This window comes from Perca fluviatilis, chromosome 16 (assembly GCF_010015445.1).
Source record: "Perca fluviatilis chromosome 16, GENO_Pfluv_1.0, whole genome shotgun sequence".
In the NCBI taxonomy this organism is placed as follows: Eukaryota; Metazoa; Chordata; class Actinopteri; order Perciformes; family Percidae; genus Perca; species Perca fluviatilis.
The window spans coordinates 19,820,596-19,831,920 of NC_053127.1; the positions used below are offsets into that span (position 1 = coordinate 19,820,596).

General features: G+C 39.6%; 1 protein-coding gene across 2 annotated transcripts in view; it reads left to right on the plus strand.

Annotated features, from left to right (window-relative positions):
- The window catches only part of grik1a (glutamate receptor, ionotropic, kainate 1a), a 29,433-nt gene extending 19,003 nt beyond the window's left edge, over nt 1-10,430 (plus strand). Inside the window, exons 13-16 of one of the 2 annotated variants that reach the window (XM_039777512.1) lie at nt 991-1,208; nt 2,457-2,682; nt 6,079-6,329; nt 9,870-10,037. In XM_039777512.1, coding sequence (XP_039633446.1) covers nt 991-1,208; nt 2,457-2,682; nt 6,079-6,329; nt 9,870-10,037 — 863 coding nt within the window. Of the gene's footprint in view, nt 1-990; nt 1,209-2,456; nt 2,683-6,078; nt 6,330-9,869 lie in introns of both variants that reach the window. The other variant, XM_039777511.1, reaches the window with a different exon arrangement.
- The last annotated feature ends 895 nt before the right edge of the window (nt 10,431-11,325 follow it).

The window sequence follows — 11,325 nt, forward strand, 5'->3', positions numbered from 1 at the left end:
TGTAAACTCTGCTCTAAGCTGTTTAATTCAAAACATCAATATCTGCCTCCTATTTTCTGTGAATGTCCTTTCCACGTAGCCTGGATCCATTGCCCATTAATTGCAACCATACCCTGTAATAACAATCATGTTGCACTTCATTGGGACTTGACCTCCCTCCAGGCAGGAGATTTGGGCAGGATAAGTCCGACATGCCTGATTGGATTGCCAACAAACCTACTGACAACACCAGTAAACAACATAATAGTGATGCAGATGAAAATGTATGATTATGCTGACCGCAAGCTACATTTGTCAAATGTATCAGTTCTTCAGAAATGCAACAGCATTGATAAATGAAGAGACTAACAAGTGCTTGGTGGCCTTGAGCTTTCTGTGGGATGCTGTGTCTGAGAGTAGACTAACTACTACCTTAGATACATGGCTGTCAAACCAACCCTCCAGCATCTGTCTTTTACCCTAAAAGCGTAGTTCCAAGTGAAAAAGGTTTTGAAAAAAAGGCACAATGTTTCAAACCTGGCAAAGTAAATGTGTTAAATGTGTTCTTCAATCACACACATCTGTTTTCATTGCTTCTTCTCTCTGCACAGAGAGGAAAAGATTCTTCTCATTCTGCTTTTTCAATTTTATGTTTCACTATGTTTTGGGCATATGTTCCCTCATTTGCATTGTATTCAGCCTTCTTTTGTAAGTTTTATAAGGTCTGCTTTTTCACATTGATCTTATTTTTTGAGTAGACCAATTTATTATTTAGGGCTGCGGTGAAAACCAATTGGAGCTCTGGTGTGAATCCAGTTGTTATGAAAACCCCATTTGGACCAGGGTACTTGGCTTTGCTTTGGAAGAATATAGATGATTTTTTTTGTTTTGTTTATAGAGCATCTACACATACAGTAGTACACACACAAACTGGACTTCTTACCATTGTGGTTGTCACATACAGATTTAAGCTACGTTTTAACCTTTTGTCCCCAATTGCTGTGCTTCCAGGCTCGGAGTTGATGCCTAAGGCTCTGTCCACTCGTATAGTTGGGGGTATCTGGTGGTTCTTTACCTTAATCATCATCTCCTCCTACACGGCTAACTTGGCTGCCTTCCTCACTGTGGAACGAATGGACGCGCCAATCGACTCAGCAGACGACCTGGCGAAGCAGACCAGGATTGAATATGGGGCAGTAAGGGATGGATCCACCATGACCTTCTTCAAGGTACAACTGGTGTAGGCTCTTAATTATGTTGTAACCTTATCAAAGTCACAGCAGAAAAAGTAATAGTTGAAATTACTATGCAGAAGTGGCTGTTTACTTTTTTTTTTTTTTATAAGTTGTAGATAATGTCAAATTATATTATACAAATTGGTGAATTTAATAAGTATTGCAGCAGGTCTAAATAAAGCCCTCATCCATATATATAATAAATATAATTTCCCCAAATGAAATGCATACAATCCTTATTTTAAATATCCCCTTCTTAAATAAAATGTTTGTCTTTTAGTAAAACCAAGAACATGCATGTTTCTCATTTCAAATTAGTTCAAGACTTCTGACACCTGTAATCCTAAATTTTGTGATCAAGTTATGCTGTGTTTTTGTATTTAAATATACAACCCCAATAGCTCAGGTTACTTGGTACCACACTAGAACTAATATTAATATCAACCTCTGGACATCATAGTCTCAAAAGTGTGTGTTCATCTCTGATATATTTGTAGTTTACTCCCGTCTGGTCATGTGAATAAATTCACAAAATAGTTACGTTGTATTCTGTGATCTCTGCCCTACCTTTAGATGTGAGTATGAATCTGTGGTACAGAACCTTCACTTCCATAAAATCAGAGTCGTCAGGGGTTTTCTCAGCTGCTCCCTCCATCATCCTGTATATTTGCCAAACATCACATGAAAAAGAAAAAAATTGAAAGACTGAAGCAGAGAAAAGAAAAGATGAGAAGTGGAGAAGATGCATATAAGGACTACTTGTGTTTGCATTTTGGGGTGTCTGTTTTGAAGTTAAACATATGTTAACTTGTTAGTTTGTATTATATAATATATCGCTGTACCAATGTCCCCAAGCAGGACTGTCACTTCCTTCCCCCATCACCACCCACTCCCCTTGGATCCTGGTGGCTCAGCAGGGGTGATCCATGCAGTGCTTTATCCTCCCAGATTGCAGCTAGTGATTACGGCTCCCTGGATAGGAAGAAGCAGGCTGTGTTGATGGCTCGAACAAATTGAATCAGCTTTAGGAGATTTAGAACACAGCTGGCCCATTTTCTCTGACACACACGTATACACAGTATGCACTCTCAAAGATAGATCCTGCTCTTAAACGTATGTGTTATAATATTTAATATAATATATATATTTATATAATATAAATATAGTAAAGTACATGTATGGTGTGTGTACAGAGTACGGAGTATAAATGCACTTCTTACCAAATTTTGGCTCCTTTGGCAGAAATCAAAGATCTCCACCTATGAGAAGATGTGGGCGTTTATGAGCAGCAGGAAGAACACTGCATTGGTTAAGAACAACAGGGAAGGCATCACTCGGGTTCTGACAACAGACTACGCCATGCTGATGGAGTCCACCAGCATTGAGTATATCAGCCAGAGAAACTGCAACCTCACACAGATCGGAGGTCTCATCGACTCCAAGGGCTACGGAGTAGGAACACCAATTGGTAAGAAGAATGACAATGTAAGAGATTGGAAACGTGGAGAAAAGTGTTTCTATACCATCATCACCACCATCTTTGTCAGTGGAGAATGAAAAGCCCCAAAGAACTGTTGATCGAGAAAGCACTATCACATTTTAATGTCTTGTTACTGTAATGGAGCAATGCTTTTCAAGAAACTTCACATTATATTGAAAATGAGACCAAATGTCTTGACTTCAATTTATTTAGAATTGTCATTCTTTAGGAGTACAGAGCTGCTATCCTGTATCCTCAACATGCAAATGCAAGTCCGTCCAAAATATCTGCCAGCTGTTCACTGCAAATGTTTGCAAGGTTTCAGGCCAGTTTGCTGGATTGAGAACTTTAACTGGAAGCAAGTCAACCTGCTGGACCGTGCCCGCAGTCAGATGTTTACTTAAGCTGGCCTTAACATCTTGTGTCTCTCTTGTGTTTTCTCTTTTCCTCTCGAGATGTAAAAGAAAAAATGTAGAGCCAGTTACAAGCTCTTAGGTTATGCTCAGCTAAACTAAACTATCTTCACCAGTAACATTCTCCACATATGCATAAGTTGGCAAGTACAGGGCATACATTTAAATTTATGGTATGGGCACGACAATGGAGTTAAAGGGGTGATAGAATGATTATATAGGGTATTTCACACTGTTCCTTAAGGTCTCCTAATAGGGTATGTAACATTGGTTGGGCTGAAAATGGCCCGGGTGCAATTCTATGGGCCCTTATGCATCCCTGTGTTTTGGCCCTATTTGGAACGAGAGCTTTTCTTCCAAATGATGCGAGAAATCAACTGTATAAAGCTGAAATATGGACTGTTTTACGAAAATTGATGACTAATTGCAAATTTGGTAAGACGTGTCGGACTTCAGGAGCTCCACACTGTCTGACGAGACAGCGGCAGCCCGCTGTGCTCTATACCCAGGGCAAAGTCACCGTTTCTGGGTTACTGGACTAACGGGGCTCAAGGCTCAGCGAACTATAGTATATTTACAGTTTGAATTTCGTCACGCCACTTATATTACAGCTACCCTAAGGTCTTACAAAGCTAACACTTGTGTGAATTTGAGGGGTTTCGTTAGCTGCTAGTGTCCCTTCAATCATATGGGTAAAGATCGCGGCCAGCTGCAGGCCCTGGAGCTCCGTCAGGGCTTCGGCATTTGGTAGTCCTGTAACCCAGAAATGGTGACTTTGCGCGGGTATGGAGCACCGCAGGCTGCTGGCCATGACGGAGATCCATCTAGCTCACAGCGGGTCGGGGTCTGTGAAGGAGGACACGCCGGGCAGCGAGGCAGCACCGGCCGCTGTCACGTTAGCCTGCTGAGCCAGCTGACCATATTTGACCTCTACGTAGTTGATTTCTCGCATAAAAAAAGTCTCAGAAGTGAATTTAGTGACGAAATAGCAGACGAACAATGTATACAATTTCTGAGATCTGCGCGACCTATTCAGAAGACTACCTGATCTCAGATCAGGTAGTGAGGAAAGGTGTCAATTGGATTTTGAGGTTCTACGTATGTCCTATTTACCCACCAAACTGTCGTTATTCAACTATGACAAGGTAAAATCGGTTTTGCGTTCTATCACCCCTTTAAGGCAGGTGGGGCCACCCCCATTTATTTCATTTCTATAATTACCGTGAGATGTTCGCTGGCTGTCAGTATCTGTGACAACTAAATACTCTATATTATTACATAGCAATTATTACCTCTTTTATCAACTCTATTCTTTGGTAAGATAAAACAATATTTATTATTATTTAAGGAAATAATCCTACAAAGGATTACTCATATTTTTAGAATTTACAACATAGGAAGGTGCAGTGTAAAAGTAAGAAGTGCAATCATGAAAAAAATGATATACAAGAAAAATGTAATATTAAACAAAAGCCAAAAGTCAAAGGTTGCAAGGCTCTCCTCCCAGCAGCAGGGGGAGGAGTTGTACAGTTTGATGGCCACAGAAACAAAGGACTTTCTGTAGGATTCAAGCAGACGTAAGGATTGTTAATTATCCTCTGTAGTTTGACGCACCTCTGTCAGAGACCCAAGTTCCACTCACACCAGCAAGCCAACCTTCCTGATGAGCATGTTGATGCTAGGGTTTTCAGCTGCTCTCACTCTGAACCAATCTGTGTAGGATATAAGGATGACCACCACTGAGTAAATGAGTATCTGCAGCATAGGACTGCAGATGGCAAATGACCAGATCCTCTTCAGAAAGTTCAGTTGGCACTCTCTTAGAGGGCAGTTGAGTTGCTCATCCTGTCAAGTTTGATGTTGAGCTGCAGGTGGTTCACCCCTCATCATTTGTCTGTATACAGCCCTGCTGGTGCAAGCTACAAGAACTAGCAAGCTTGATTTGAAGGCAGAGATGTGAGATAGGTGACAGCCTTTCATGCACCTGGTACATATTGTGGTTGACTGTAGTCCAAAGCAGGGCAGGTGATATAGCATTAAATCCAAATCAAAAAATATGATGTGAAGCAGAAAAATGATGCCATTCTCCACCACAGTCTAGCTGCTAAGCAAAGTGCAGGATGTCCAGTGATGATGTTTCCCCTTCAATTAACATATGGCTTTTTTAGTTGTTTGGTTTTGGCAGGATGGTTTCCACAGCCCAGGACCCTCCTCTTATCCTCAAATTTACTAACATCTTTTATCCTTGGGGGCAATTTGACCCCAGCAATTTAAACCTCCAGAAAATGATTGTAATTAAAATGATTACCCAACTTTGTGTATCAGGTATTTTCTTCGTTGATTACCGAAATACCCCTATGAGTTAGAACATAACCCCCTACCTTATACATCCAGCCAGAATACCTGGATGATGCCCCTCAGAGCAGATGCAGCTGTGTCTGGGCTGAGCTGCACTGATCTGACTGAGTCTATTCAGCTCATTTCTTATCTGATAAGCAGGCTTTAATGTCCCAGATGTTTCAGGCCCTGGAGTGTCATTGCAGGATAGTAGAGGGGAATGATCTAGCCTCTGTCTCAAAACTATTAAGTGGTGGTTTATTTCCTTTAACTCCTTGGCCCTATCCATTTTTCCTGCACTTACCTATTGTCTGGTCTGCTTGCAGCCGGTGATGTTATTTGAAATGGATTTTGAATAACGATAAACATTACAAATGCAAATTGGACTTTTATATCATCAACATACATGTAGATTCATGTTTCCTGTCACATACAGTTAATTCTGTTCTCATAACATATTTCCTTGAAATATATTTCACAGAAAACAGAATCATTTCAATAAAACACTGTCAACAGATGGTCGCCTCGGCAGGGCTGCCAAGGTTTGTTTTAATAATGGGGCATTTAAAGGTAGGCTATTTATAAATGCTTTGTCAGTATATAATGTTTTTCTATTTGCCTTCTCCCTCGCCAGGGTCTCCATACAGGGATAAAGTGACCATTGCCATCCTTCAGCTGCAGGAGGAAGGGAAGCTGCACATGATGAAGGAGAAGTGGTGGAGAGGCAATGGCTGCCCAGAGGAGGACAACAAGGAGGCCAATGCTTTGGGCGTGGAAAACATTGGCGGCATCTTTATTGTCCTCGCTGCTGGTCTGGTTCTCTCTGTGTTTGTTGCTATTGGAGAGTTCATCTACAAGGCTCGCAGGAACGCCGACATAGAGGAGGTGAGTGGGTGAGGAACTGCTGTTCATCGGCCAAGTGATGATGACAAATAACCGGATTAAAGGTTACCAGATCTGCTCTGAGGAAACTTGCGTTCTTATTTTGTTCCTAGTATTGTTTAAGAAAGGATGCGGTTTTATTGCAGGTTGTTTAAAATCACAAGTATTGTAAGAAAATTATACTTATGCTAATTTATTCTCACACACATTTTCAGAAACTGATGAAAATGCTTTGTTCAGTTTTTCTTTATCACTTACTAATTATTATGTTCTAACTGTGGAAGTGCTTTAGATGTTTGCTTGATCAAAATTAATTTACTCAAAATCATATTTGCACTTCCTGCTGTTAACAAGAAAGGGACCAGATGGATTTATGATTTATCAGTGTCTGACAGTCCTAGTAAACAGTGGGTTGAACTTAGTGAACTTACTCGCAATGTTTAGTTACATCTTCTCTGTCTGCTAATCAAGCACAAATGCAAAATTAAATGACTAATTATTATTAGTTTTATTTAGCGGAAGCAGGAGTTCTATCTGCTTTCCAGAACAAGAACATCCCTTTCCACACTGTTATCAAAGGTGTGGCTATGAAAGAAAAACAATAACATTCACATGATTAGTTTCTTTGTTTTGCCTTGCTTTTGTGTCTTATTTGCTATGTTCTTATTTTCTTTGTCACATTTTAACTTGTTTTTAGATGTCTGTTTTGATCTCTTTTGTGTTTTTCTTTTGTTTTCTCCTCCATTCTTTTGTTTCTATGCATGCTTGCATCAGGCCTTCATGTTTCTGGTTTCATGATACAGACACTTCACTGTTTCTTGACCCTAAACACCCAGCTGATCTGAAATCACCTCCTTCAAAGAAAAAAAAATGGCAGCACATTGACATATAAAATCTTAATAATTTTAAGAAGAATGTTTTATGAAGAGAGCATTTCTGCTTCATAAGTGATCACCCTCTGAGGGGTGAGGTGTGCATGCTCCTGACATGCTCCTTACATGCTATATAACAAAAGCATGCAAAGCCTCCTATTTGCATGCTTTTGTTATATAGCATGCAAGGAGCACTTAACTAATAAAAGCCTAAAAATACAGAATAGGAAAAACACTTTTTTTAGGTGCAAGTTTTTATATAAAATTTGTGAGTCACCTGTTTGTGTCCTTTTGAGCACACATTTATTCACATTCAGGAAAATGTAAATTTAAGTTCATATAAACAGTGCAGAGCTCTGCAGTGCTGCCCTGCTGTTTTCTTGCTTGCACTTGTTAAGTAGCCTTCCCACAAGTTTTGCTTCATTCATTGAAGTCTCAGTAGGCATTTGTGTATACTTTAGAGGCAGACACTATATGCCTTCTGGGAAATCAAAAGATAGGAAAAGTTATTTGAATATTTTTCTCCTCATTAAGCTCATTGGTAGACTGGTTTGGTTGGCTGAAATTTGGATAACGCTGATGGAACAATCTGTCAAGTTAAGATATCCCCTGGCACATATCCAAAGCCAAAAGTACAGTTGTAATTTCATAAATGACATCTGCTGACTGCAGGACATTTAAACTGAAGTAATGATGGATGGGATCACAGAGGGATTGTGACTTTCAAGGTCTTCCCTGGACTCACCTTTTCATCTAGTTGCAAGATTCGTCTTTCTCCAAAATATAGTAAAATACAACACAAGAAAATATTCAGTTAGTTTTAGAAAATATAAACCACTATGAAGAATTATTGATACTAGGTTATTAAAGCGCCCATATTATACTAATTTTCAGGTTCATAATTGTATTTTAAGGTTGTACCAGAATAGGTTTACATGGTTTAATTTTCAAAAAACACCATATTTTTGTTGTACTGCACAGCTCTCTTTCACTGCTGCAGATCCTCTTTTCACCTGGTTTCTGTTTTGGCTACAGAGTGAGACCTCTTTTCTTCTTCTTCTTCTGTACTATCTTTGATTGCACTCGCACATGCTCAGTAGCTCAGATGTAGATCATGTCAGCTAGCTAGCTCCATAGAAGTAAAAGACAGGCTGTTTCTCCAACTTCAGTCAGTTACAAGGCAGGATTAGCTGGGAGACTTCTAAATGAGGGCGCACATGTAAGTAGTTCTTTTGTAGATTATGGTGAACTTGTGTGTGTTGTAGCAGTGCTTTGCTATTGAGAACGAGGTACCATGCTAGTGTTAGCATTAGCGTTAGCATGCTAACGCTAACGCTACGAGCTAACGGTTGCGGTTAGCCAGCTCATTTCGGATTGTGACGTCACAGTCCGAGCCGATTTTGAACAGCTCACCAGGAGACTGAAGGCAGGACACATTCAGAAACCGTATCTCACTCAAAACAGCATGGATGGATTTTTTTCAAAGTTTGTATGTGTGTGGAAGCACCAGAAACACAAAAGAACACCCCAAATACCAGAAAAAGTGTTTTTTTCATAATATGGGCACTTTAAAGGGTGTAAAATCAGTATACATTAGATAATTGTGTAAACCACTAGATAAATAGGTACCAGAATCAACAAGATCTATGGTCGGAGTTGTTTCCAAAGGTGAATCTCAAATGCTTACAGTGGAAACATTAAATGTGGGATTTAACAAATAAATTAATTTCAAGTTCTTACTTGATTCAGTTCCTACTAAGTAAGTATGGTTTATGTTTTACAGTGTTCTACCAAGACCCAAACATGCATGAATTTCAACTTGCAGTTTTTGCTCCTCTTTCTCTGAGGTTGGTACCAGGTTTTTCCCACTGTTACAGAGTGTTACAGGTAGCCGTGGGAAACCCAGCAGGAAGCCACATTCGTTTGAGAAAGCAAAGCCTGAGGATGAAAGAGGAAGACCTTCTATGGTCGTTGGATGCAAAGACCAATAGATAAAAACGGGATGTCTTTGTGCTGGGAATGATAATTTGCAAAATAAATTTAGCAAACACCCCCCGCTGGAGGGGAGCAAAATAAAAGGCAAATAAACATGATCGAAAATTAATGAGTTCAGTGGGATGTATTATTCTGCAGAATCAAATAAGCCTTAGGCTTCTCATTTTAGATGGCGCTCTCTTTGATAATTTCAAATTATTACCATATTATGAATTCATAGCTCCTTGCATTAGGATGTTGCACGGCAGACATTGTCCTTCATCTCTTGTCTGTAACTGGATTTCAGAATGAGACAACGGAGTTTACAAGTCTTTTACCACTCTTTAACATAGATTTACATTTCATGTGTGTTTTGTCATTTTTGTTTGCCTGGTCAGACTTTAGTGCTGACTTTCAGTAATTGGCTGCTGGCTCACATTCAGCTGCAGGCAAGCTCCTGCAAAGTTGAATCAAATGTCATTGCCTTAGGATTAAACTTATAGCTTTCAATTAATGCTTTATCCAATAATTCCATAGTTGATCCAATTATGCAGCAGCAGTAATTTTGTTTTATGTTAGCACATTCACACAGTCATTAAACTCATGGCCAAAGTTGATAAAGGTCATAATGGCTATATTGGAAATCAGCTTTATTTGCGTCTTAACCCAGGCCTTTAATTGTCGTTTTCATTGGCAGTGCGTGTCTTTTAGCGCCCTGATGGAGGAGTTGGGTATCTCCCTGCAGTGTTACAAAGGCATCCGGATGAGGTTGGGACCCCACAGTGGAGCAAGGACAGCTTGCATCCTCTGTCAACCCAAACGCACTGCAAAGAGGGAAGGAGCGAGACGGGACTCCAGCACGTGAGCCTTGGATCAAAAAACTGATGGAACTTGGATCAGAGACTGCTACTTGATCGCTCTCAAATCATCAGATTTGTTTGTGGGCCACAGAATTACTGTATATGAAGTTGTTCCCTCATCACCCCTGTCTTTATGTGACTGAATTATGCATAAAGCATTCTACTGTATATGTAGTTTACAAAGTCTTGGCCTTGTATCAACATTAATAACGTTAAAACAGGTGATGACAAGAATGAGAGCTCTCTCATAGCATAAACCATTGCTGTTTCCTCATGTCTGTAGTTCACTGTTCTGAGCAGTTTGCACAGTTGAATCTACACACTTTATAGATACCCATTGTGTAAATGTATGACAACTTTAGTGATTTTCAGAGTAAAAAGATTTTTGCATTTTCTAAGCTTTTGACCAATTCATTCTTGGCAGCAGTGTGTGCGCATGTTTCTTTGTGTGCCTACTGGCAGGCAGCACAAGTAGCTTCAGAGCGGATTGCTGAGCCAACGCTGGCTAGTAAAAAGAGAGGACCTCTAAGTAAGTCAGGAACACACCTGCTGTTATATTATACCCTTCAAGCTCAAAATCACAAACAACCTCCTCCCGCCCCTATAAAAAAAAACTATGAATTATGAAGGGCATTTTCTCACTATTTTATTTATAGACCAAACAATATATCAGCGGATTAATTATAGTATCAGCCTCAATTTTATCTGTATGTGATATCCAATCAGACATGGAAGGCTAAGTAAACCTTTTTCTTTTTTATTTCAACCTAGTACATTATTGTGATGTTAACCAGACAAACTAAATACTGAACTCAGCAGGTGTTGTGTTCAGTTGGAATGAAAGTATGCTTTGATAAAGCATGTGATTCATCCAAACCTAGGAAAGTATGGCGGACCTTATGAAAACACACATACACACACACACACACACACACACACACACATGCTTGTGATCATGATCTATCAATGCTGCCTGTGCATCAGAGAAAGGATATGATACGGGGAGAAGGAAAGGAGAAATGAGAAGTTTTTATTTAATTTTTGTGTTATGCATGAAATTCTCAGTAGGTCAAAGACAATTCCCTTGTCCCTCTGGGAATAACAGTCTTGTTTTTCAATTCAAGTAATTTTTTTCTGTTTTCAGTTGTCAAATTTGAAAGCCAGAGGGAAGATCTTGTCTCCCAGTAATGACCGTGGATCTGGTAGATGTGTGCAGTTAAAAAAGTAAAAAGCTTCTCTTTAAGTACTTCACAGGCTATTTACATGTGACATTAACTTGTTAGTTATATAGCT